The 26,525-nt window shown below is 54.5% G+C and overlaps 1 protein-coding gene across 1 annotated transcript in view; it reads left to right on the top strand.

The window, feature by feature from the left end:
* Window positions 1–5,730: 5,730 nt before the first annotated feature.
* Window positions 5,731–26,525, top strand: part of LOC120393495 (zinc finger protein 420-like) — a 38,437-nt gene continuing 17,642 nt past the window's right edge. Inside the window, exons 1-3 of the mRNA XM_039518084.1 lie at window positions 5,731–5,782; window positions 6,372–6,485; window positions 6,837–8,654. Coding sequence (XP_039374018.1) covers window positions 5,749–5,782; window positions 6,372–6,485; window positions 6,837–8,654 — 1,966 coding nt within the window. The 5' untranslated portion in view covers window positions 5,731–5,748. The remainder of the gene's footprint in view (window positions 5,783–6,371; window positions 6,486–6,836; window positions 8,655–26,525) is intronic.

The raw sequence follows: 26,525 nt of genomic DNA, 5'->3' as shown, positions 1-26,525 counted from the left end.
GAATTTAGCGCTACTCCCCTCGTCGGGGAGGAGTACAGAATTCAAACTAAAGAGCCCTCTAGGTCGAACTAATTAGCTTCCTGGTGTGGACGGGTGCACGGTTAAGTCGAATTAACGCTGCTAAATTCGACATAAACTCCTAGTGTAGACCAGGCCTTAGAGACTAACACATTTATTTGAGCATAAGCTTTCGTGGGCTACAGCCCACTTCATGGGATGCATGCAGTGAAAAATACAATAGGAAGATGTATGTATACACAGAGAACATGAAACAATGGGTGTTACCATGCACAGTATAAGGAGGGTGATCAGTTAAGGTGAGCTATTATCAGCAGGAGAGAAAAAGAACTGTGTGTAGTGGTAATGAAAATGACCCATTTCCAGCAATTGACAAGATGTGAGGAACTGGGGGGGGGGGGGAATAAGCAGGGAGAAATGGTTTCATGTTCTCTGTAGATATATATATCTTCCTACTGTATTTTCCACTGTGTGCATCCGATGAAGTGGCTGTAGCCCACGGAAGCTTATGCCCAGATACATTTGTTAGTCTCTAAGGTGCCACAAGTGCTCCTGTTCTTTGTGCGGATACAGACTAACACGGCTGCTACTCTGAAACCTGGTGCTTGTGGGACTGTCTTGTCACCATCCCTAGCATGTACCCCTGTTTCTTCCGCAGATCAGGTATGTCCCACATCTTTAAAGTGTTTACCACTAGTGTTAACTCCTTTGTCTTGACCCATTGATGAAGTAGCAAAAGACACAAGATTAACAGCAAATCTACGGCGGACAGGCTTCGTTCACACAATTTAGCTTGTTGAGTGTCTATTACATTTTTCAATTCCTTTGTGTACCTGGTAGGTGTCCTGATGCAGATTCTTCTGCCTCTTTGGAGAAGGCTTTTAATTCAGGCCTGTGTTTGAGGCTCTGGCAAGGACAGGGTGCACTGCCACCATGCCTGCCCTCGGCTCCTCCCTCTGGAATGTCTCCGGGGGGGGGACCCCACTCCCTTGTGAACCCAGGCAGAGGTTTTTTCCCTCCTGCCTTGAAGAGACAGTTTTATCTCTTACAAGCGTAGCAGGAACATCATCTTTCAGTGGGGTGCTTTGGATTGGTAAGATCCCGTTGGATACCCCACTCTCTGTTCCCAAAAGGTTAGCTGGGGGGGGGGAGTGCTCCCCTCCAGGAGATGTGACCCCCAGTTTTCCCTTAAACCCTGATGCACAGGAGAGGGGTCTGGCATTTTAAATGCAGATTTTTCACCATCCTCCTGGGAAAGATCCTCCCTAGGAAAGGTAGGCGGACCCTCCGCGCCCCCCCCCCCCCCACCTTGTGTCTGGAATTCCCTCTGGGTCAGACACTCCTGTGTCCCCTAAAAGGAAGGTGACCCTGGTCCGGCTGTGGGCTCACAGCTACCAGCTATGACAGACCCTTCACTGGCCAGCAAAATCCCACCCCCTTCCACTCAGGTTGGGCTGGCACCCAGCTACGGAGTTCCCGGGGCCTGTTCCCGCTGCATCAGTCACCAGGACCTTGACTCCCACTTTTAGGACACATGTCTCTGTGCACCCCAGGGCAGGCCCTGTCCCCTGCTGACCTGCAACTTCCTGGCAGTCAGCAGCTGGGGTGGCCCCCCTGCTACAAGGTGGAACATTCCCCTCCCCCAAACAGATGATTATGGGACAGGAGTTGGCTTCGTCCAGCCCCTCCCTCTGGAACTTGCCTCCAGGCCCAGGGCTACAGGAACTGGTTACAACCATCCCTGCCCCCAAAGCTGCATTTTTCACAGCTACAGAGGAATTTAAGAGCCTCCCTCCCATTTCCCCAGCAGTCCATGTGACCCCACACACACTCACTCTCTCTCTCTCTCTCTCCCGGGGCTTTTAGCACAAGATTCCTTCTTGCTGCCAACCAACCCTGGGACAGATTCTACCACATCAAAGAAATCATTCCCCAGTAGAAACATTGGGCATCTGAGTGTTAGAGATGGGAACACTTCTTACACCGCTTTCAGTAAGCCTGCAGTTTGTGGGAAGTGGTTCAGACCTGGGTCTGTGTGTTTGTAGTCGGCAAGCGAGTCTGGCACAACCAGGTGGGGTTCTGGAGTCCCAGGCTGGCAGGGAAGGCAGGGGCAGAAGTAGTCTTGGCACATCAGTTGGCAGCCCCAAGGGGGTTTCTGTGATCCAACCCGTCATAGTGGCGTAGTTGGCAGGGTCTGTGCACAGCTGATTGCTCTTAAGATACTGGTAGTGATTTTAAGTGAGTTTTGGGTGTGATGGCTGGAGAACAAACAAAGTGGTTACTGGTTTGTTATTTTCTGTTTGCTTATTTTGGGGAAGGGAAAAGAGGCAGGAAAATCAGCAACATGAGTGAGAGCGAGGCTCAGAAAAAGCTAGAACTGTACAGGCTGCAAATGGCTGAGAAAGAAAATGAACATAAAAGGCTGATGGAATTAAAACAAATGGAAATTAATGCAGAAACAGCCAGGGAGGAGGCTGCCCACAAGAGAGCTATGGAGGCAGAGGCAGCCAGAGAGTAGGCTGCCCATAAAAGAGCCCTGGAGTTAAGAGACAGAGAAATACAGGCCCAGATTGAGGCCCAGAAGTACCAGGGACGAGTACCAGGGGACTGGGGAGGTGAATGTCCAGCCTCCTTTTTCCCGGGGTGAAATGGTGATTCTGCTTTCCCCCAACCCTGTACCCCTCTGCCAGTGGTTTATATTTAATTGCAGCTTGAGCTTGCTCATCAGAGTCTGCAAACCCAGCTAATCCACCCACTACATTCACCTTTTTGTCCCAGAAATACTGTTTTACCTCATCACTGCACATATTCAGGAATTGTTCCTGAGTAACCAAATCACACATCCCTTCAAAGCTTGTAATGCCTTTCCCCCTCACTCACTTATCTACCAAATCTCTCATTTCATTTGCATAAGCCACATTACTCAATCCAGATCCCCTCTTAAGACTCCTGAATTTAACCCTGTAGATTTCAGGTGTAATCTGAAACTATTTCAAAACCAATTCCTTAAATTTACCATAGTTTGAAGCATCATCAATAGGCATCTTATTGAATATGTCCAGAGCTCTGCCAGTCAATGTTGCTATCAATGTGGTCATCTTTTGATCTTTAGGGATAGCATGGAGGGTGCACAGTCTCTCAAAGGTGATGAAATATTCAGCAATATAACTGGATTCATCATACTGTGGACATAGTCGCTCCCATTTGTGGATTTTTGGGCACGTGGAGCCAGCAGCTAGAGGGTTTTGTCATTTCAACTCCATAACAGCCAGTTCATGCTTCTGGGCCTCAATCTGGGCCTGTATTTCTCTGTCTCTTAACTCCAGGGCTCTTTTATGGGCAGCCTACTCTCTGGCTGCCTCTGCCTCCATAGCTCTCTTGTGGGCAGCCTCCTCCCTGGCTGTTTCTGCATTAATTTCCATTTGTTTGAATTCCATCAGCCTTTTATGTTCATTTTCTTTCTCAGCCATTTGCAGCCTGTACAGTTCTAGCTTTTTCTGAGCCTCGCTCTCACTCATGTTGCTGATTTTCCTGCCTCTTTTCCCTTCCCCCAAATAAGCAAACAGAAAATAACAAACCAGTAACCACTTTGTTTGTTCTCCAGCCATCACATCCAAAACTCACTTAAAATCACTACCAGTATCTTAAGAGCAATCAGCTGTGCACAGACCCTGCCAACTACGCCACTATGACGGGTTGGATCACAGAAACCCCCTTGGGGCTGCCAACTGATGTGCCAAGACTACTTCTGCCCCTGCCTTCCCTGCCAGCCTGGGACTCCAGAACCCCACCTGGTTGTGCCAGACTCGCTTGCCGACTACAAACACACAGACCCAGGTCTGAACCACTTCCCACAAACTGCAGGCTTACTGAAAGCGGTGTAAGAAGTGTTCCCATCTCTAACACTCAGATGCCCAACTCCCAATGGGGCCCAAACCCCAAATAAATCCATTTTACCCTCTATAAAGCTTATACAGGGTAAACTCATAAATTGTTCGCCCTCTATAACACTGATAGAGAGAGACGCACAACTGTTTCCCCGGTATTAATTCCCCCTCCCCCTGGTATTAATACATTCTCTGGGTTAAATAATAAGTAAAAAGTGATTTAATGAAATACAAAAAGTAGGATTTAAGTGGTTCCAAGGGTACGACCACACTACCCGCCGGATCGGTGGGTAGCGATTGATCTATCAGGGATTGATTTATCGCGTCTCGTCTAGATGAGATAAATCAATCCCCGAACATGCTCCCCGTCGACTCCGGAACTCCACCAGGGCGAGAGGCAGAAGCGGAGTCGACGGGGGAGCCGTGGCCGTCGATCCCGCGCCGTGAGGATGGGAGGTAAGTCGAGCTAAGATACCTCGACTTCAGCTGTGCTATTCTCGTAGTTGAAGCTGCGTATCTTAGATCGATCCCCCCGCCCCAGTGTAGACCAGGCCTAAGTAGTAACAGACAGAACAAAGTGAATTACCAAGCAAAATAAAATAAAATGCGCCAGTCTAAACCTAATACAGTAAGAAGCTGAATACAGATAAAATCTCACCCTCAGAGATGCTCCAATAAGCTTCTTTTACAGACCAGCCTCCTTCTGGTCTGGGTCCAGCAATCACTCACCCCTTGCAGTCACTGCCCTTTGTTCCAGTTCCTTTCAGGTATCCTTGGGGATGGAGAGACCATCTCTTGAGCCAGCTGAAGACCACATGGAGGGGTCTCCCAGGAGTTTAAATAGACTCTCTCTTGTGGGTGGAGACCCCTCCCTCCCCCTGTGTAGAATCCAGCTACAAAGATGGAGTTTTGGAGTCACCTGGGCAAGTCACATGTCCATGCATGACTGAGTTCCTACCAGCCAAGCCACATTCCTGGGAAAGCCCAGATGTGGGTTGGTGTCTCCAAGTTCATTGTTGGCTAAAGTGGTTCTTGATTATCAGAGGGGTAGCCGTGTTAGTCTGGTTCTGTAGAAGCCACAGGATTCTTTGGTGGTTCTTGATGGGGCACTTACGGAGAATAGTCTTTTCTCAGGAACCCAATCAACTGCTTCACTACACCCTACTTAGAATCAAACAGGTATGCAGCCAATATTCATAACTTTGAGTACAAAACTGATGCATACAAATAGGATGAATATATCCAGTAGATCACAACCTTCACAGAGATCTGTTACATGGCATATGTAGCATAAAACATAATCCAGTTATGTCATATTTACATCTATAAGCATATTCCCATAAAGCATTATGGGGTGCAACGTCTCAAATGGCCCCTCCTCACCCAGTCTTTGCTCCTCCGTTGATTCTGCTCTTTTCTAGTATTTGGCTGGAGCCTGAACCCCCCAGGCAGAGACTGCGATGAAATACAAAGGGGAGGGGCTGGGATTCCTGTCCCTGTTCCCTGCCTCCCACCTCAGCCTGTGCCTAGTAGGTGGGTGGGAAATGGGAAGACCCTGCCCCCCTCTGCCTGCTGGGAGGGACAAGGAGCTCTCCTCTTCTCTCTGTTCCCTGCAGCCTCCTGGCCAGGGTGGGATGGGATTCTGCTCCTCTGGCCCTCCCAGACCCGTCCTATTGTGCTGCTTCCCCCATGAATGGTGGGGCCGTGGCGGGAGCAGCAGGCACTGAGTGGGGGGCACCTGTTGTTTCAGGGGCCGGTGAGCTTCGAGGAGGTGGCTGTTTATTTCACCGCGGGGCAGGGGGCTCTGCTGGACCCCGCTCAGAGAGCCCTCTACAGGGACGTCATGCAGGAGAACTATCAAACAGTGACCTCGCTGGGTAAGGGTTCCTGTCCCCTCAGCTATGTGAAGCCACGGGGTCTGCATTTCTGCAGCTGGTCAGTTACATTAGAGGGGAATGGGTCGCATAGTCCACAGGAGGGAGCCGTTCACCTCCAAACCCCCTCCAGTGGGACAGGGGGAGTCATGGACCTAATGGACATGCTAATTCATCCCCGTCCCTCCAGCTGTCACAGGGGCAGGAGCAGTGTCTTAGCCTCTCTGCATTAATTCTCACTCACACACAGCATCTCTGTGCACCTCCCTTCCTGGGACTGGCTCCAGGTGTGGGGAGGGCTCTGGGGGTTCAGACACAGGCAGGGGTTTAACACCAGAGCTGTGTGTGCCTCAGCAAGTTCCCCAGAGCCCACAGACCCTGAACGCTCCCGGTAACACTGTGAGAACTTCCCGTTCCCTCCAGACATCGGCCTGTGCCACGGGGACTCAGTGACCACGTTCCCATCTGTTCACATCCCACAACTCCCCCAAGAAATCATGGGGTCATTTGAAACTTCAGTTGTGCCCTTTGTGACAAATACTGCCCCGATCCTCAGGGCACTGTGCTCATGCCTGATTTCACCCCTGAGCAGGACTCCCCATTCCCAAACCTGACCTGATCGCCCAGCTGGAAGCAGGGGAAGAGCCGTGGGTCCCAGATCTCCAGGCCTTTGAGGAAAGGAAGATGCCAAGAGGCACCTGCACAGGTGAGGAATGACACTGACACAGAAACTGTATGGAAAAAGCTGAAAACCCCAAAAAACTTGCATGAGCCCCCGTCAGTTCTGCCTCATCTCACCCAGGTTAGACTATAGTCAGCAGGTGTCATCTCATGGCAGATATAACTCATGGCTTCCCACCCACCCTGTTCGCTGTCAGGAGTTTTCTCCCTGACGTCACTTCCCTGGGAGTGTTTGGATGGGACGTGGAGACAGAATCCAATTGCTCAGTCTCCCAACAGTGATTGCGTTGTGTTTTCCCCCTTTGCTACTCCCCTTTGTGCCCTTTCTGCCAGCCCAGGCACTGACTCCTGCCTGGGTTCCCTCTCTCTCCCCCAGCAGGTGAGGAGACGATGAGTGAGAACGAGGAGGGAAATCCACAGCAGGAAGGTCCTGAGCAAGTGGAACTGCAGGGAAACTTTTTGAGAGGAGCAGATGGGAATTTTTCCCAGCGCTGGGAACAGAGAAAAGTCTGGAGTAATTGGGACAGGTCAGAGAGGAAGCTGGGAAACCACCCACACAATCAAGTGCACGAATCCTTTGGATGTGAGGGAGGAGACAAGGATTCCAAAGAAATCACAACCCCACAGACAAATCCCAAGGAAAAGAAACCCTATAAATGCTTGGACTGTGGGAAAATCTTCAACTGGATCTCAAATCTTACTACCCATCGGAGACTGCACACGGGAGAGAAACCATATAAATGTCTTGAGTGTGGGAAAAGCTTCAGTCAGTGCTCAGGCCTTATTAGCCATGGGAGAACCCACACAGGAGAGGGACCATATAAATGCCTTGAATGTGGGAAAAGTTTCAGTACATCATCAGTCCTTATTATCCATCAGAGAACCCACACGGGAGAGAAACCATTTCAATGCCTTGAGTGTGGGAAAAGTTTCAGTCAGCGCTCACATCTTACTAGCCATGGGAGAATCCACACCGGAGAGGGCCCACACAAATGCTTGGACTGTGGGAAAAGTTTCAGTGGCCCATCAGCCCTTACTGCACATCAGAGGATCCACACTGGAGAGAAACCCTATAAGTGCTTGGACTGTGGGAAAAGCTTCAGTCAGAGCTCAAGCCTTATTAGCCATAGGAGAATCCATACAGGAGAGAAACCCTATAAATGTCTTGCGTGTGGGAAAAGTTTCAGTGTATCGTCAGCCCTTATTGTACACCAGAGAACCCACACAGGAGAGAAACCCTATAAATGTTCGGACTGTGGGAAAAGCTTCAGTCTGCACTCAAGACTTATAAACCACAGCAGAATCCACACAGGAGAGAGACCATATACATGCCTGGATTGTGGGAAAAGTTTCAGTCAGCGCTCACATCTTACTAGCCATGGGAGAATCCACACAGGAGAGGGCCCACATAAATGCTTGTACTGTGGGAAAAGTTTCAGTGGCCCATCAGCCCTTACTGCACATCAGAGAACCCACACTGGAGAGAAACCCTATAAGTGCTTGTACTGTGGGAAAAGTTTCAGTCAACAGTCAAGCCTTATTAGCCATGGCAAAATCCACACAGGAGAGGGACCGTATAAATGCCTTGAGTGTGGGAAAAGCTACAATGCACCATCAGCACTTACTGTACATCAGAGAACTCACACGGGAGAGAAACCCTATAAGTGCTTGGACTGTGGGAAAAGTTTCAATCAGCGCTCACATCTTACTAGCCATAGGAGGATCCACACAGGAGAGGGACCACATAAATGCCTTGAGTGTGGGAAAAGTTGCAATGCCCCATCAGCCCTTATTGTACATCAGAGAACCCACACGGGAGAGAAACCCTATAAATGCCTCGAGTGTGGGACAAGTTTCAGTGTACCATCAGCCCTTATTACACATCAGAGGACCCACACGGGAGAAAAACCCTATAAATGCCTGGACTGTGATAAAAGCTTCAGTCAGAGCTCAAATCTCACTGCCCATCGGAAGCTGCACATGGGAGAGAAACCCTGTAAATGCTTGGACTGTGGGAAAAGTTTCAGTGCACCATCAGCCCTTATTGTACATCAGAGAACCCACGTAGGAGAGAAACCTTATAAATGCCTCCACTGTGAGGAAGGTTTTAGTCAGCGCTCAAACCTTGTTAGACATCAGACAATCCACACAAGAGAAAACCCCTATAAATGCTTAGATGATTGGAAAAGTTTCAGTCCCTGCTCATAACTTCATAAAAATTGAAGAATTCACACGGGACAGAATCTATAAATGCCTCAACTGTGGAAAAGGTTTCATTTGTAGATCAAACCTTCCATCCCATGAGACAATCCACACGACCGAGAACCCATAAATGCTTGGATTGGGGGAAAAGGTTCAATAACAGCACAAAGAGATTCAGTCGGAGCTCATACATTGTTCCTCAGCGCATAATTCACAGAAGAAAGAGCTAGAATGTGCAGGAAGCTTTATCTGGTGCTCACACGGAATCAAGCCTCAGTAAATCCACACAGAGAAGAGCCTTTGATGTGTCATTAGCATGGAAAATGCTTCAGATGGAGCGAACACCACACTGGACATCAGAGACTCCTCCACACAGGAGGGAAATTCTCTCAGGGCTTGGCGACACTTGAGAGTTGCAGCGCTGGTGGAGGCTTTCCAGCGCTGCAACTTAGTAATTGTCCACACCTGCAAGGCACATCCAGTGCTGCAACTCCCTGGCTGCAGCGCTGGCTGAACACCTGGTCTGCTTGGGGAATAAGCATTGCAGCGCTGGTGATCCAGCGCTGCTCATCAAGTGTGGCCACACACCAGCGCTTTAATTGGCCTCCAGGGAATAAGGATGTATCCCAGAATGCTTTTAACTAAATTACTCTCTTTGTTTTGTTATGCAGCCTCTCTTTGTTTTGTTGTGAACTTGGGGCTCTGGGAGCTGCTTATCTAAAAAACAAACACAGCTCCTGTTTGCTGTGATCAATCTGTAAGTGACTGTGAACAATCAAATGAGAGAAACCCCTGCCTGCCTCATTCACAGGGGTTGAGTGTTTGCTTGACGAGAGAAACAGCAGGGGAGGGGGAGAAAGGGAGTCCATGCTGCTTATCTGATCTGCAGGCTGTTTGCAGTTAAGACTAAGGGGTCGGGAAAATTTTCTGATTTTGCAAGGCAGGGAGCTGATACACAGTGTCGGCTCCAAAACTCCACTCTCTCTCTCTCTCCCCCGCTCCCTGTCACACTACACCCCACCCCCCTCTTTTGAAAAGCACATTGCTGCCATTTGAACGCTGGGATAGCTGCCCATAATGCATCACTCCCAACAGCGCTGCAAATGCTGCAAATGTGGCCACACTGCAGTGCTGGTAGCTGTGAGTGTGGCCACACACCAGCGCTTTCCCTACACAGCTATACGACCAGCGCTGCAACTCTCAAGTGTAGCCAAGCCCTCAGTGCCCTGACTGGGGCTGGCCTTAGTAAAAACTCCATTTCCTAATTCCCACCCGCATCGGTGGCATTTGGCTCCCGGGTATCTGTTAGAGGGCTTTTCCCCTCACCTCTCTCCTGGTTCTTGTCTCACAGACAGAGAGCAGACCAGAAGTCCAAAGGACAGACAATTCAATGTTTATTGGGATTCGTTTCCAAGCAAGCATATTTCGCACCCTTCACACCAGTCAGGCTTATCTCTACGCGCCGATAGCCTGTTCCCTGGTGTTCCCTTCCCGGCTCTGACGCTGCAGAGCCTTCCCTGCGGCCCAATTCCCTGTTCCCCATTCTCATTCCTCAGTCCCCTTCCCACTCCTCCTCCTCAGCAGGCCCAGACAGAGCTGCAGCGCACGCCCCAGTCACGCCCCTTACAACTTCTGTTCGGGAGGGTCGTGAGTTGGGGTCTTCGTGCCTCCTCTCTTGTACCCAGGGGAGGGGTGAGGGGTGAGGTTGGGCTCCGGCAGGGGCAGGCATTTCTTTGCTCTTTTAGTGTTTTACTGCCCCCATCCCGCCTTCCCCTCCTGACCAGTTGCTTGGCCTTGCTTTGAGAGAGGGAGCTGCAGCGGTTGGCAGTGGGCGCTCGTATATTACACTCCAGCTGTGCCCAGGAACGCTAGCTCCAGCTCTTAGCTCTTCACCCCATCTGCGTGTGGGCAGATGTAGCACACGGTGCCACTGTCCTTTGTTCACACACATTTAGTAAAATATGCAAGAGTATCAAAGGGTCAAGCCCCAAATTCTGTCTCAGGCTGACAACCAGGCTTATGTGCTAACAGTATCCAGCTGCCCGTCTCTGGGGGCAGGTTCCAGCAGCAGCTGACCTGGAGCTGATCAGGGACCCTCTGGCTTTGCCTGGTCTAAGCAAACCCCAGCAGGGGAAAAGAAGCCCCAATCAGTCCTGACGGGTTGTCCTGCCGATCTGGGTATGTCACCTGATGTACTGGGGTTCCACTGAGCCTGCCCGTTCCACCAGCCAGGGCCCCCTGACCCCAGCCTGCCAGCCTACTCTGTCACACCCACAGGAAGTGCCACATCCCGCTGCAGAAAGACACGGACGCGGAGATTAGGTCTGCACGGTGAGACCCAGCTCAGGAAGTGCCCTGCACTCGTGTGCACACCACTGCAGGAGTGCAAACCCCAGGGGTGCACTGTCCTCCCAGCACGGCACTTACCACAATGTTCTGTGCTCTCCGTGCTTAGGAATCACACTCTGACTTCTTTGGTCCTGACTCAGACTCCTGAGGGCTACAGATGAAAATGTCCCACACCTGGAGGGGGAATTCAAATGAACCCCAAAGCTCTGGCTCATCTTTCTGAGCTAAAGTCCCTGCTTTCATCTATTGCAGGGGTCGGCATCCTTTGGCTCCCGGTCCGTCAGGGTAAGCGCGGGCCAAGGGACGTGCTGGCCGCACTTCCTGCAGCCCCCATTGGCCAGGAAAGGTGAACCATGGCCACTAGGAGCTGCGAGCGGCTGTGCCTGTGGACACTCGGGGAAACCAAGCGTCTCGTGGCCCACCAGCGGCTTACCCTGGCAGGCTGGGTGCCAAAGGTTGCCAATCTTGGATCTGTTGTTAAAGTGGCTTCTGGGCTTTGTAGATGGTCAGGTTTGAGCTTTGGTTTTTTTTTGTTATTTTTGCATTAGGACGATGTTAAAACTTTTGTAAATGGCACAACCAGATAATGAGGAGGTGCTGAGTACAGCAGGTTTAGCCAGGTCAGAAGAAAATGAATGAACGGGTTTTCCTTCTTTGGGGAGTTAGAGTTCTGTGGGATTTTCACTTTATAAACCTGACATTATTTTGTAGCACACCTTGTAGTGTTGGTTTCTGTCTCTTCCTGCAGGCCGTTTGGTCTTATATTTTGATAGTAGTTTACTTTGACAGGATGTAGCAGTTTTATTAAGGACTTTATGAGACAAAGGATCATTTGCCAGAAGAGTCCTTTTTTGTTTTATTTTCACGGTTCTTTCCGTTTGTCAGGAGATTGTTTGAACAATGACAGTTATCGATATCTCTCAGCACAAACACCGAGGGTGAGCGCTAGATTCACACTCGGGGTATGGAGTTACTGCCAGATCCCTGCAGAGCTGTGAGATGCAGACAGGAGCGGGAGAGGGTGGGGAACAGAGCTGGGAAACTGCAGACTTGTCTCTTGGGAGCCAGACAGCTGAGGCTGAGAACGGTGAACTTGCTGCGCCAGTGCCAGAGGGAGACAGGAATTGCCCTGGGAGTGCTGGGTGAAGCCATCCCTGAAGTCGGAAGGGCTACAAACGATGCCCAGGAGGAATGATGAGGGGAGGGGGCAGCGTCTCCCCATTGCTCAGAGGACGAGCCTGGGCAGAGGCAAGACGGAAGCTGGGGAAGTCAAGAGGCCTGAGCCAGCCTTGAAGCCAGGCTGACCCCACCATAGAGGCGAGAGGGAGATGAGGAGCCTGACAGCCCAGCTGGTCACCCCTCCCCACCTAACCCGGTGTCCTGTGTGGGGACGACAGGGGCTGTCTGCCCCACTCACCCCACACCCCATCCCTCTAATCTCCGTTCCTGGGATTCCTGCCCTCGCAGTGTTTGCTTTGGGACGGCCCCAGCACCGCTCCTGGGCATCTCTCTGCCCTTTTCTACCGGTTGGTAAATGTTGCTCTGTTGCTGGTGCCCGGGGGATTTGGGCGCAGCAGCGAGCTGGGCTGGGGATGGAAAGTCCCATGCTGAGCTGGCTGGGGGTGGGGACAGGAGTCTGTTTCTCCTTTGTTATAATAAAGTAGAATTTAGTTTCTCACACTGTGTCCTTGTTTTCCATGAAATACCCCCTGGGTTCAGAGTGGAGGTGAACAGTAACTGCAGTGCTACTGTGGTCTGGTACGGAAATGCAGTGAGGTCACTCAGACAGTCTCAGCTCTGCCCTCTCCTAGGCTCAGTTGCAGGCAGTATATTGACAAATTTCTGTGTGGATAATCGGGCTAAAGTGATTCTGCTCTGAGCTGGTTTCAACCCCAAACCCCGGCTCTCTCAACCTTACCACCTGCCTAATTCTAGCTCAGACCCATTTCAAGCAATGGGGCTATCAGCAGTGGTACAATTAAGCATGTGACTAAGGTTTGGCAGGACTGGGAGGTTAGATGGGTGGGTTTGGGAGTCTCTCCCTGATCATACTCGGCCTGATCCTCACACCACAACTTTCCCCAAATTAATTCATGTCTGGCTACAAAATAATTGTGTCTCAGTTAATACCATGATTATTGTTAGACAGCAGCAGCCAGAGGCTCCCCAGAAGCCCAAGGTTGTACTGCGCTAGGTGCTGTACATACACATCATGAGAGACAGCCCCTAAGGGAAAGAGCTTCCAGCCTAAATATGCAGAACAGCCAACATAAGGATTCTGCACGTGTCAGGAGTGACTCTGAAATCTAACCGGCTACGAGTGGCGCCCCAAGGGGAATGATGAGGGGAGGGGGCAGCATCTCCCAATGGCTGAGAGAACGAGGTTCTGCCCTGGAAGCAGCTGTTCAGCTTCTGTTACGTGTGACAAACGCAGATTGTTCTTCCCCAGAATTACAGCTCTTACCCCTAGAGCGCAGACGACATTCTCTGAGGACAGTCACTCTCTTACGGCTTTAGCAATAATCACTGCCAATGGGGCTGTTCCGACATTCTGCACCGGCTGTCAGACCCTGCCATGGAGAGATACCATCAAAGCCCCACGCTGTTCTGATGAAGGTATTTTAGGGCTTGGGGGCCCAGATTATATTAAACTGGATTTTAAATCCGGTTGGATTTTCAGTAAATTTTTCAAAAGTACATACACATCATGAGACTTAGGATTAGAGTTTTAGCTATTAGGCACCTGAGGATGCAGAGAGGGGCTTAGTGGGGTTGTCAAAGCAGGTTAGGCATTAGGGGCTAGATCAGGAGTTCTCAAACTGGGGGCCAGGACCCCGCAGGGGGTCACGAGGTTATTATATGGGGGGTTGTGAGCTGTCAGCTTCCACCCCAAACCTCACTTTGCCTCCAGCATTTATAATGGTGTTAAATATATAAAAAAGTGTTTTTAATTTATAAGGGGGGGGGGTCGCACTCAGAGGCTTGCTGTGTGAAAGGCGTCACAAGTACAAAAGTTTGAGAGCCACGGGGCTAGATGCACAAAAAAGATTTAGATGCCCAGGTGCTACTTTCACTTTAGATACCTGAATCTGAGATTTTGATGCCAACAACCCTACAACACACACACACTCAACTGTTGCCTAACTGCTCGGGAGCAGAGAGGGTGGGGTTTGGGGGAAGGGGCAGAGCAGGGGCAGGGCTTGGGGGAAGGGGCGGAGCAGGGGCAGGGAAGGAGGAGAATGGGGAACACGTGGGGCAGGAAGGGGTGGGGTGGGGGAAGCTGTCCCAGGCCCTGCACCCCTCTAGGGGCAGCCCTGGCTAAGATTGTTCTTATTTGCTGACTAGCCCCAACGTGCTGAAACTCGACAGTGGTGTGGGATGGACGCACAGAGTCTCCGGCTTCCAAGGACCCTGCCTGGTGTTCATGTGCATCAACTACCTCTTAGCAGAGGAGTCTGCACACTAGAGTGAGGTCATTGAAACAGCATTTGTTTGGCAGCTTCATTTGCATTGCTAACAGTGTAGTGTCCTGCCATGGATATGTCTGCCCAAGTGACCTGTGGCTTGGATTCATTTTCGTGGGAGGCAGGACATGTGGAGGATCATTTAAACTCTATTTCCTTAGGATTCACCTTCAATATACTTCTGTGCCGGTGAGATCTCGGACCATTATAGTCCATACCTCAGCAGGCAGGCCCAGGCAGCAGTGCACTCGTCCAGTTGCCTTGACTGAGAAGGTTTCTAATCAAAGGGAGTGTAGATTCCAGGAAGCTCCTGGGATAATATCTCACCGGAGATGAAAGGGCTTGTTCAGAATGAGAGTTTGAAGTCTGTAGGGTAAAGATGAGCCACATGGGTTTGCCTCCATGCAGGCAGGGGTAGGCACCACCATGTTGTGCAACAGACACTTGACAAAATTACTGGACTTAAGTGACGGACATGGGCCAGGGGTTATGTCATTCGGTCATCATTCAACCCACACCATTTTCCACACTGAACCCTGCCCCCCAATAACCTATCTAGCTAGCTAATAACAACAACAATCATAATACATTCAACTCACTTCAGGGTTTTTTAATGTACCTCACCACTGCAGTCAATTTTTTTTTGGTGGGATGGGGCATTGAAATAAATAATTATAGATTCATAGATTCTAGGACTGGAAGGGACCTCGAGAGGTCATCGAGTCCAGTCCCCTGCCCTCATGGCAGGACCAAATACTATCTAGACCATCCCTGATAGACATTTATCTAACCTACTCTTAAATATCGCCAGAGATGGAGATTCCACAACCTCCCTAGGCAGTTTATTCCAGTGTTTAACCACCCTGACAGTTAGGAACTTTTTCCTAATGTCCAACCTAAACCTCCCTTGCTGCAGTTTAAGCCCATTACATCTTGTTTTATCCTTAGAGGCTAAGGTGAACAAGTTTTCTCCCTCCTCCTTATGACACCCTTTTAGATACCTGAAAACTGCTATCATGTCCCCTCTCAGTCTTCTCTTTTCCAAACTAAACAAACCCAATTCTTTCAGCCTTCATAGGTCATGTTCTCAAGACCTTTAATCATTCTTGTTGCTCTTCTCTGGACCCTCTCCAATTTCTCCACATCTTTCTTGAAATGCGGTGCCCAGAACTGGACACAATACTCCAGCTGAGGCCTAACCAGCGCAGAGTAGAGCGGAAGAATGACTTCTCGTGTCTTGCTCACAACACACCTGTTAATGCATCCCAGAATCACGTTTGCTTTTTTTGTAACAGCATCACACTGTTGACTCATATTTAGCTTGTGGTCCACTATAACCCCTAGATCCCTTTCTGCCGTACTCCTTCCTAGACAGTCTCTTCCCATTCTGTATGTGTGAAACTGATTGTTTCTTCCTAAGTGGAGCACTTTGCATTTGTCTTTGTTAAACTTCATCCTGTTTACCTCAGACCATTTCTCCAATTTGTCCAGATCATTTTGAATTATGACCCTGTCCTCCAAAGCGGTTGCAATCCCTCCCAGTTTGGTGTCATCTGCAAACTTAATAAGCGTACTTTCTATGCCAATATCTAAGTCGTTGATGAAGATATTGAACAGAGCCAGTCCCAAAACAGACCCCTGCGGAACCCCACTTGTTATACCTTTCCAGCAGGATTGGGAACCATTAATAACTACTCTCTAAGTATGGTTATCCAGCCAGTTATGCACCCACCTTATAGTAGCCCCATCTAAGTTGTATTTGCCTAGTTTATTGATAAGAATATCACGTGAGACCGTATCAAATGCCTTACTAAAATCTAGGTATACCACATCCACCGCTTCTCCCTTATCCACAAGACTCGTTATCCTATCAAAGAAAGCTATCAGATTGGTTTGACACGATTTGTTCTTTACAAATCCATGCTGGCTATTCCCTATCACCTTACCACCTTCCAAGTGTTTGCAGATGATTTCCTTAATTACTTGCTCCATTATCTTCCCAGGTACAGAAGTTAAACTAACTGGTCTGTAGTTTCCTGGGTTGTTTTTATTTCCCTTTTTATAGATGGGCACTAGATTTGCCCTGTTCCAGTCTTCTGGAATCTCTCCCGTCTCCCATGATTTTCCAATAGCTAGAGGCTCAGATACCTCCTCTATTAGCTCCCTGAGTATTCTAGGATGCATTTCATCAGGCCCTGGTGACTTGCAGGCATCTAACTTTTCTAAGTGATTTTTAACTTGTTCTTTTTTTTATTTTCTCTTCTAAACCTACCCCCTTGCCATTAGCATTCACTCTGTTAGGCATTCCTTCAGACTTCTCGGTGCAGACCGAAACAAAGAAGTCATTAAGCATCTCTGCCATTTCCAAGTTTCCTGTTACTGTTTCTCCCTCCTCACTGAGCAGTGGGCCTACCCTGTCCTTGGTCTTCCTCTTGCCTCTAATGTATTGATAAAAAGTCTTCTTGTTTCCCTTTATTCCTGTAGCTAGTTTGAGTTCATTTTGTGCCTTTGCCTTTCTAATCTTGCCCCTGCATTCCTGTCGTTTGCCTATATTCATCCTTTGTAATCTGACCTAGTTTCCATTTTTTATATGACTCCTTTTTATTTTTTAGCTCATGCAAGATCTCGTGGTTAAGCCAAGCTGGTCTTTTGCCACATTTTCTCTCTTTCCTACCCAGCGGAATAGCTTGCTTTTGGGCCCTTAATAGTGTCCCTTTGAAAAACTGCCAACTCTCCTCAGTTGTTTTTCCCCTCAGTCTTGATTCCCATGGGACCTTACCTATCAGCTCTCTGAGCTTACCAAAATCCGCCTTCCTGAAATCCATTGGCTCTATTTTGCTGTACTCCCTTCTACCCTTCCTTAGAATTGCAAACTCTAGGATTTCATGAGCACTTTCACCCAAGCTGCCTTCTACTTTCAAATTCCCAATGAGTTCCTCCCTATTTGTTAAAATCAAGTCTAGAACAGCTTCCCCCCAGTAGCTTTTTCAACCTTCTGAAATAAAAAGTTGTCTGCAATGCAGTCCAAGAACTTATTGGATAGTCTGGGCCCCGCTGCGTTGTTTTCCCAACATATATCTGGATAGTTGAAGTCCCCCATCACCACCAAATCTTGGGCTTTGGATGATTTTATTAGTTGTTTAAAAAAAGCCTCATCCACCTCATCCGCCTGGTTAGGTGGCCTGTAGTAGACTCCTAGCACGACATCACCCTTGTTTTTTACCCCTTTTAGCCTAACCCAGAGACTCTCAACACTCCCGTCTCCTATGTCCATCTCCACCGCAGTCCAAGTGTGCACATTATTAATATATAAGGCAACACCTCCTCCCTTTTCCTCTGTCTGTCCTTCCTGAGCCAGCTGTTCCCATCCACACCAACATTCCGATCACGGGTATTATCCCACCAAGTTTCAGTGATGCCAACGATGTCATAGTTGTATTTATTTATTAGCACTTCCAGTTCTTCCTGCTTATTACCCATACTTTGTCCCTCCACCGCTCAGCTCTTCCCTCAGGCCCCGCCCTCACTCCGCCTCTTCCCTCAGGCCCCGCCCTCACTCCGCCTCTTCCCTCAGGCCCCGCCCTCACTCCGCCCCATCCCTCCACTGCTCCGCCTCTTCCCCCAGGCCCCGCCCTCACTCCGCCTCTTCCCTCAGGCCCCACCCTCACTCCGCCTCTTCCCCTGAGGCTCCGCCCTCAGTCTGCCTCGTCCCCCCACTGCTCCGCCTCTCCCCAGGCCCCGCCCTCACTCCGCCTCTTCCCCCAGGCCCCGCCCTCACTCCGCCTCATCCCTCCACTGCTCCGCCTCTTCCCCCAGGCCCCGCCCTCACTCCGCCTCATCCCCAGGCCCCGCCTCACTTCGCCCCATCCTATCACCGCTCTGCCTCTTCCCCAGGCCCCGCCTCACTCCGCCTCTCCCCTGAGGCTCCGCCTCACTCCGCCTCTTCCCAGGCCCCGCCCTCACTCCGCCTCGTCCCTCCACCGTTCCACCTCTTTCCTCAAGCCCTGCCCTCACTCCGCCTCTTCCCCCAGGCCCCGCCCTCACTCCGCCTCTTTCTTCCCCTGCTCCGCCTCTTCCCCCAGGCCCCGCCCTCACTCCGCCTCGTCCCTCCACTGCTCCGCCTCTTCCCCAGGCCCCGCCCTCACTCCTCCTCTCCCCTGAGGCTCCGCCTCACTCCGCCTCTTCCCCAGGCCCCGCCTCACTCCGCCTCGTCCCTCCACCGCTCCGCCTCTTCCTCAAGCCCTGCCTCACTCTGCCTCTTCCCCAGGCCCCGCCTCACTCCGCCTCATCCCTCCACTGCTCCGCCTCTTCCCCCAGGCCCCGCCTCACTCCGCCTCTTCCCCCAAGCCCCGCCCTCACTCCGCCTCTTCCCCCAGGCCCCGCCCTCACTCTGCCTGATCCCTCCACTTCTCCGCCTCTTCCCCCAGGCCCCGCCCTCACTCCGCCTCGTCCCTCCACCGCTCCGCCTCTTCCCTCAAGCCCTGCCCTCACTCTGCCTCTTCCCCCAGGCCCCGCCCGCACTCCTCCTCTCCCCCAGGCCCCGCCCTCACTCCGCCTCTTCCCCCAGGCCCCGCCCTCACTCCTCCTCTCCCCCAGGCCCCTCCCTCACTCCGCCTCTTCCCCCAGACCCCGCCCTCACTCCACCCCATCCTATCACCGCTCTGCCTCTTCCCCCAGGCCCCGCCCCCTCCGCACGTAACTCACACTTGCCTGCCTGGCTAAGACCCTTCTGGACTTGAATTCTCAGCAGCTGCAGGTAGGGACCTGCGGCTGTGGTGCATCGCTGGGGGTCGTGCCCTGCACCAGGGCCGGGGGGTGGAGGGCTGTGAGGGGCAGCGGGAACACAGACTGGTTGGGCGGCTGCAGCACACCCGATAGGGACCCCAGAGTGTGTGCGTGGGGCAATGGAGGCAGAATGAGGGGTTCCTGCCCCCTGGGAAATGTGATGGAGAAAATCCGAGGGGGGGGCAAGGATGCTGTTTTGGAGGGAGAGTCTGAAAGGGGGTGGGGGCAGAATCTTGATCTAATGAAGACTGGGGTGTGTGGGGCCCTGGTGGGGGGGACGGGACTGGACAGAACAGAGCACTTGGGGGACTACATGAGCGGGTCTAGCTGGGCATTGGGAGTCTGGGGGCAGGTGCATGGTGGCCCTAGTAGGGGTGGGGGGCGTGTATGGGGCCCTGGCTGGGGCAGTCGCTGTGGGGAGCCCATGTTCCTTGCAAGATCCCTGAGCCCTGGCAGCTGCTGGGGACCCGAAGCCCTGGCTGCAGCCGGGAGCGGGGAATCTCCAGCCGGGCCCATCCCACTGCTCCCCAGGAGCGTCCCCCAGGGCAGAGCCCCCAGCCCAGCCAGGGTCCCCCTTCCCAGCCCCTGCTCCCAGGGAGGGCACCACTTGGAGAGAAGGTAAAAGAGATTCCCCCCCCCCCAGGGTGGATTAACATTTACTGGGACCCTGGGCACAAAGAACATTGTCCCCCCATCTCCCCACACCCCCTTCTTCTCCCCTTTCCCCAACGCGCTGGCCTGACCAACCGTGGTAAGAACTGCTCAGGGAGACCAGGACACTGTGCTGGACCCTTCATCTGCCCTGGGGGGCGCACCCTGGGGGGCAGGGATATGGGGCAGCAGCTCTTCTCGGGCACCCGTCCCCCACCCAGGACAGGGGGAGGCCCATGGGCTCCCCATAGCTGCCTGGGCTCCCTGGGTGGCTTTTACCACAGTCTAGGGCAGTGATGCCCAAACTGTGGGGTGCCCCAGCTGCACCTCTGGCCCCACTCCCAATGCAGCCCCACTCCTGGCCCCTGACTGCCACCTCTGGACTCACCACAGCCCCTGGCTCTGGCCATGGCTCCCAGGGTGGGGTGCAGACCAGAAAGAGCACAACCAAAAAAGTCTGGGGCCCCTGGCCTCGGGTGACCATCCAGCCTGCTTTGGCCTTGGGAAAACTTTATGAATGCCCCGTTTTGCCAAAAAAGGGGTTGGGGGGGAGGGTCTGCTGGGGGCCTGGGGGGGCTGAGGAAAGGAAGGGAGAAGGGGCTCAGCCAGCTCCATGTGGGGGGGATGGGGGGCAGGGTGAGGGGCTCGGCCAGCTCTGCGCGAGGGGATGGGGGAGAGGGGCTCAGCCAGCTCAGCGGGGGCTGGGGGAGGAGAGGGGCTCGGCCAGCTCCACATGGGGGTGGGGAGGGAGAAGGGGCTCAGCCAGCTCCACATGGGGGGATGGGGGCAGGGTGAGGGGCTCGGCCAGCTCTGCGCGAGGGGAAGGGAGATGCCTCGGCCGGCTCTGCGTTGGGGGCTGGGGAGGAAAGGGGGCTCGGCCGGCTCCATGCGGGGTGGGGAAGGGAGGGGGCTCGGCCGGCTCGCGCGGGGCTGGGGAGGGAGAGGGGCTCGGCCGGCTCCATGCGGGGGAGAGGGGAAGGAGGGGGCTCGGCCGGCTCCGCGCTGGGGATGGGGGAAGGAGGGGGCTCGGCCGGCTCCGCGGGGGGAAGGGAGGGGCTCGGCCGGCTCCGCGTGGGGAAGGGAGGGGCTCGGCCGGCTCCGCGGGGTAGGGAGAGGGGAAGGGAGGGGGGCTCGGCCGGCTCCGCGCGGGGAGGGGAAGGGAGAAGGGAGGGGGCTCGGCCGGCTCCGCACGGGGGTAGGGAGAGGGGCTCGGACGGTGCTGCGTGCGGGCTGGGGGAAAGGGGCGCCGCTTGGGGGAGGGGCTCGACCGGCCCGCGGGGGGAGAGGGGAAGGGAGGGGGCTCGGCCGGCTCCGCACGGGGAGAGGGGAAGGGAGGGGGGCTCGGCCGGCTCCGCACGGGGAGAGGGGAAGGGAGGGGGCTCGGCCGGCCCGCGGGGGTAGGGAGAGGGGCTCGGCCGGTGCTGCGTGCGGGCTGGGGAAAGGGGCGCCGCTTGGGGAGGGGGCTCGGCCGGCTCGCGCGGGAGGGGCGGAGGAATACACTCGTTCTCCACCCAGGCTCTGTCAGTCTCCCGGCCTGGCGTGGGACCGCAGAAGGAAGAGGGGGTGCAGGGCTGAGGGGTGATGGGGAAGGAGCAGCAGGGGCGGGGCAGAGAGCCAGCGCTCCGGCGGGGCCCCCCGTGGCACAGATCCCGTCGGCCCGTGCAGTAACCCGCCCCGGGGGGTGCAGGGGCAGGCTGGGACGGGGATGTGGGGCAGCGGGTGCACTGGAGGGAAGGTGAGGCGACGCAGGCGTGGGTGGCAGGAAACGCTGGCTGGGGCGCACCCCTCTCCGGAGACCCGCCCGCCTGCTGCCTTCGACGGGCTGGTGTTGGAAGGCACCAGCACCTGGACCGTGGCCCCACCCGTGCTCTGGCCGCGCTCCACCTGGAGGCCCTGCTCCCTCTCGGCTTCTTGCCCTGGGCCCTGTCCTCCCTTTGCCTCTCCCCCAAGGCCCTCCTGGCCCCTGCTCGCTCCTCTCTGCCTGTTCCCCCGGCCCCTCACGCCTCTCCTTTAGCTGAGCAGCCAAAACCTGCCCATGGCCGGAAAATCGGTCACTGAGACGGGACTATTACAAGGCATGGTTAGGGTACAGGAACCCGGCAGACGCAGTGTCTCTCTCCTTGCAGCCAGGTTTGCAGTGATTCAAACGCAGTGTTCCCGGTAAGCAGCAGCCACAGTTCGGGGTACCTGGGGGGGCAGCGAATGCTCCCCCCAAGTGTTTGTACTTGCTCAAGTTCCAGAGTGGGCGGGGGAGGGGCAGAGTGTGAGCAGCAGGGACCTTGCGGGGCTGGGGGTGGAGGAAAGGAGGGAGTCAGTGAGCAGCAGGCCGGGGGGTGGAGGAAAGGAGGGACTCAGGAAGTGGGCAGGGGAGGGGAGTGGAGGAAAGGAGGGAGTCAGGACTCAGAGCACCCAAGCGGGCAGGGGAGGGGGGTGGAGGAACTCAGCAAGGAGCAGGTGGGGGGTGTCTCAGACAGGGCTTGTCATTCAGTGGCCTGCGAGCAGTAGTGTCTCAAGGAAGGGGTTGCAGGTCCATGGGGGGGGGGGGGGGCTTGGGGCTGAGGGGGGGAGGGGCCTTGGGCTGACCCAAGGGCCGTGGTGGGGGAAGGGAATGTGGGGGGGGGGGGGCTCAGGAGAGGAGGCTGGGCAGGGACCCAGGCAGAGCCACGGTCAGGCCTCGGGGAGCGTAGCTTCCCCAAATGCCAGAGCACCGTGCTGCCCCCCCAGCAGTGCAGCAGGGAGGGCACTGAGTGGTCGCTCCAGGCAGGTGTTACTGTAATTCCTTAAACATTCAATGGCTGGGCCCCCCCTTTGGTGCTCCCTGGAGCCGCTGGCTCTGCTTTGCGTCCCCACGCCTGGACAGGTTCTTGCCTAGGGGAGAGTGGGGATGGGGCTGTCAGAGCCAGGCCTGGCATGGCTGCCCCCTTCGGTCCCCAGCAGCGACCAGAGAGCCACCACCACCTGTGCCATCTTTACAGGGCTCAGTGCAGGGAGGGAAGCCCGGGCAGCCCAGCCCGTATCCCACATGGAGCAGGGGTGCTGAGGCCCCCGCTGCCAAGCACACGCTGCCCCCAACGGAGAATGGGGCAGTGGCAGAGGGGACAAGCCAGCCTGGGCCTAGGGACCAGGTGTCTGACCCCAAAATATGCCCCCAAGCCACCCAATCACATCTCACCACCCAAAACCATCCACCCCGCACACCCCCAGCAGGACTCAGCCCTCCACACAGTCCCACTCTATACACCCCATACGCCCCCAGCAGGACCCAGCCCTCCACACAGCCCCACTCACACCCTATACACCCCGCACACCCCCAGCAGGACCCAGCCCTCCACACAGCCCCACTCACACCCTATACACCCCCAGCAGGACCCAGCCCTCCACACAGCCCCACTCCCACCCCATACACCCCAAAGGCACACCCACCAGAACCCAGAGCTCTGTGTAGCCCCACCCCCACCTCTGTGTAACCCCCATCCCCACAAGAACCCCAGTTCCATTCACACCCCTCAGCACTCCAGCCCCCCCCCCGGCACCCCAGGTCCCTTCGTCAACCCAGCCGCTCCCTGTCCCCTCCCCTCTGCCCCGAACAGAACCCCGCACATCCCAGCCCATGGGCCCCCACAGGCGCCCAGCCTACCCCCCTGCACACGCACCCAACGTATCCAACCCCCCCCCGACTCACACAGCTTCTACAGCCCCTGCGACCCCCCATAACCCCTCCCCCCAGCACCTGTCAGGGCAGGTATCTCCAGCTGTGGCCCCGAGAGCCGAGGTGGGGACCCCCCCCACACACCTTCATGGAGACTCAATGCAGCCAACTGCTCCAAAGAGAACCCCTGAGCCCTCGCCGCTGCCTGCCTGGGGCTCCCACTTGCCCACCACACCTGACTGGTGTGCCAGGGAATCCCGCCTCTCCCGACTGCACTTGGGAAGGGTGTTTACATGGGCACCTGCTGGTCTGTTTGGCCTGTGCAGAGCGCACCTGGGGCTGTGATTGGAGGCCGGACCAGGAGCTCCCGTCCCTGCTAGGCTGTGCCACGTGGGAGTCTTGCCACGCTCTCAGGAGCTCCCCAGCCCCGGGGTGGGGGTGGGGTGCTGAAGTAGGTGGTACGTTCCAGCCCCATACCCACCGCCCGCAGCCCCCACTCTCCACTCTGCCTTCAGAGCTGGGGGGCCGGAAAGCAGCGGCTGCTTTGACCTTTGTGCTTAGAGGGGTGGCTGTGGGGGGTTGAGGCAAATGTTGGGGTGGCTACAGCCCCCCCCCCCAGCATTGCCCCATATGTGTTCTTTCGGGGTGCTGCCCAGCTCAGCGCAGATAGCTGGTTCAGAGACATCCACCGCACTACCCAGCGTTGCTGAGTGCTGAAGCCTGGAACGTCCTCGCCTTAGTAACGCTGCCAGGAACGGCTCAGTCCACTGCCCCCTCGGCTCAACAAAGAATTAAGGCAAAGTGCCCCAACATTTATAGACTGAAACAAACAAGTAGGATACACAACTACCACCACACCTTGTGTGTGTCCTGACAGCGGTGTGGCCCCGTGCGGTCCGTGGGGGGTGCCCCTTTCAGTGAGACAGCCCTTCTCGGGGGTCCACTCTCTCTCGGGGTCAGGCCCCTCCACCTCTCTGAGCCTTAGCACGTGTGTCTCTGCCGTGGGCCCCCTCAGGGAGTCCACGCGCTCTGGACCCCCCCCCGGGCCTCCACCTCCGAAGGGGTTGATGCCCCCTGTTCTCTAGCCCGGAGTGACTCTCAGCCAGCATAAAACAGGAGGGTTTATTGAGAGTTGAACCCAGCACCGGAAACTCTCAGGGCCTCAGGCCTGGCCTCCCTCAGCCCAGCACATCCCAGTCTCCCTGCATCCAGGTGGGCTCTGCCTGCTCCCCCTCTCCAGCCCAGAGCCCCCCTGCTTCCCAGCTGGGCATTCGATATCCCCGGCCCCAAGCCCCCTCTGTCCATTGTCTTCTCTCCAGGTAAACAGGGTTGTAAACAGGAAGGCCTGGGTCTCCTCTCCTCTCCGCCCTCCTCTGGCTGGAACCGGCTGGTCAGGTCACCGGGGTCCTCTCCCTGCAGCCCATTGTCCTCCCACTGGCCAGAACCGGCTGTGACTCCTGAGCTGGGTCTCCGGGTCATCAGTCGCTGGGATCTCCATCCTCAAGTTCCCTCTCCGGTCCTGTGTCCCAACAAACTCCCTCTCCCCTCCCCTCGTTAAACCACCTGGGGACACCAAGTCCCACCCCCTCTGCATGCAACCCACTGGGAAACACAGAAAAACCAAGAACCCCACCCCGCACTTCGTCACATCAGGGCTGAGCTGTGACCTGCAGACCTGGAAATAACAACACTTAGATGTCCCATGAAAGATAAAATCCTTCTTCAGTTCAAGGCTCTGCCACGTCCTGGATGCAGGCCAGACTGGGCAGAGCAGACATGCCAGCTGTCGTGAACTGATCCCAAGAGTCACAATTTCTGAGTCAAATGAAGCCTTCCTCAGAGATCTCCTGGTAGAACTCTCAATGGCAGGATTTTTTTTCCACCTGAGGCACATTCTTAAAATGTATCAGAGGGGTAGCCGTGTTAGTCTGGTTCTGTAGAAGCAGCAAAGAATCCTGTGGCACCTTATAGACTAAACATCTGTTAGTCTATAAGGTGCCACAGGATTCTTAAAATGGGTTTCCAGCCAAACAGGAGAGACCTGCCCTACACAAAGGAATGTGCTTCCTCCATGAGGCAGTTCCTGCACAGCACTTGGAAAGACAATGAGAAACCTCTTACACAGCAGGGAAACAAAGCTAGGGGGGGGGGGGGGGTGCCTTCAGCTGAGAGAGAGGGAGAAGGGGGAGGGGACAATCCTCAAACAAGCAATTTAATCTACTGCAAAAAAAATCCTGACAGTGCAGAGTTCTAAAAGTGAGGCTTAAGTGTTACTTTGCAATCCTGTCAGCTGCCCCAGACGTGACAGGGCTCCAGCTGCCAGGCCCAGGTGGCCGGTCCCCTGCTGTCCTGGGACATGGGAGAAGGGACCCCAGTGCAGCCCCCCCCTCCACCTTCCTGGGAAGGGTGAAGAACCCTAAGGAGCAGAGATGAGGCTGGGGGCTGCAGGGGGCTGAACTGAGGCAGGTGGGGGCTGATGGGGTGGGATGGGGGCTGCATTGACAGTGGGTTCTGAGCAGATGGGGTGAGTGCTGGGAGGGTGCACTGACTGCGGTGGGGGGACTGGAGTGATGGGGTGGTGGTGATGGCGACTGGGGGATTGAATTGGGGGGGTGAATTGAGGGGTTGGGTGGGGACAGAACTGATGGGGGGTTGGGGCAACAGGATTAATTGCTGGGCAGGAGACAGACACTTGTGGGGCCGAGAGCTCCCGCAGCAGGGACCAAAATCACCTTCTCCTGTATGTGAGGGAGTGGGTCTCACATCGCACACCCTGAGCTCTGATGGGCAGGGGAGGGGAGTTTAAACAAGACTGACCTACAAACTCAGTATAAACTTTTATTAAAGTCTCATGATTTCTGGGCCAATCTCATGATTTTGGGGGGTTTGACTCACGATTTTTGGTCTCCCCAAATTGGCAACACTGCACTGATGGGCAGAGAGAGGTAGCAAATTATGACAGGAC

This window comes from Mauremys reevesii, unplaced genomic scaffold, assembly GCF_016161935.1.
Source record: "Mauremys reevesii isolate NIE-2019 unplaced genomic scaffold, ASM1616193v1 Contig21, whole genome shotgun sequence".
Classification (NCBI taxonomy): domain Eukaryota; kingdom Metazoa; phylum Chordata; order Testudines; family Geoemydidae; genus Mauremys; species Mauremys reevesii.
Note: the sequence above shows the minus strand (reverse complement) of the source record. Positions and strands in the feature narration are given on the sequence as shown.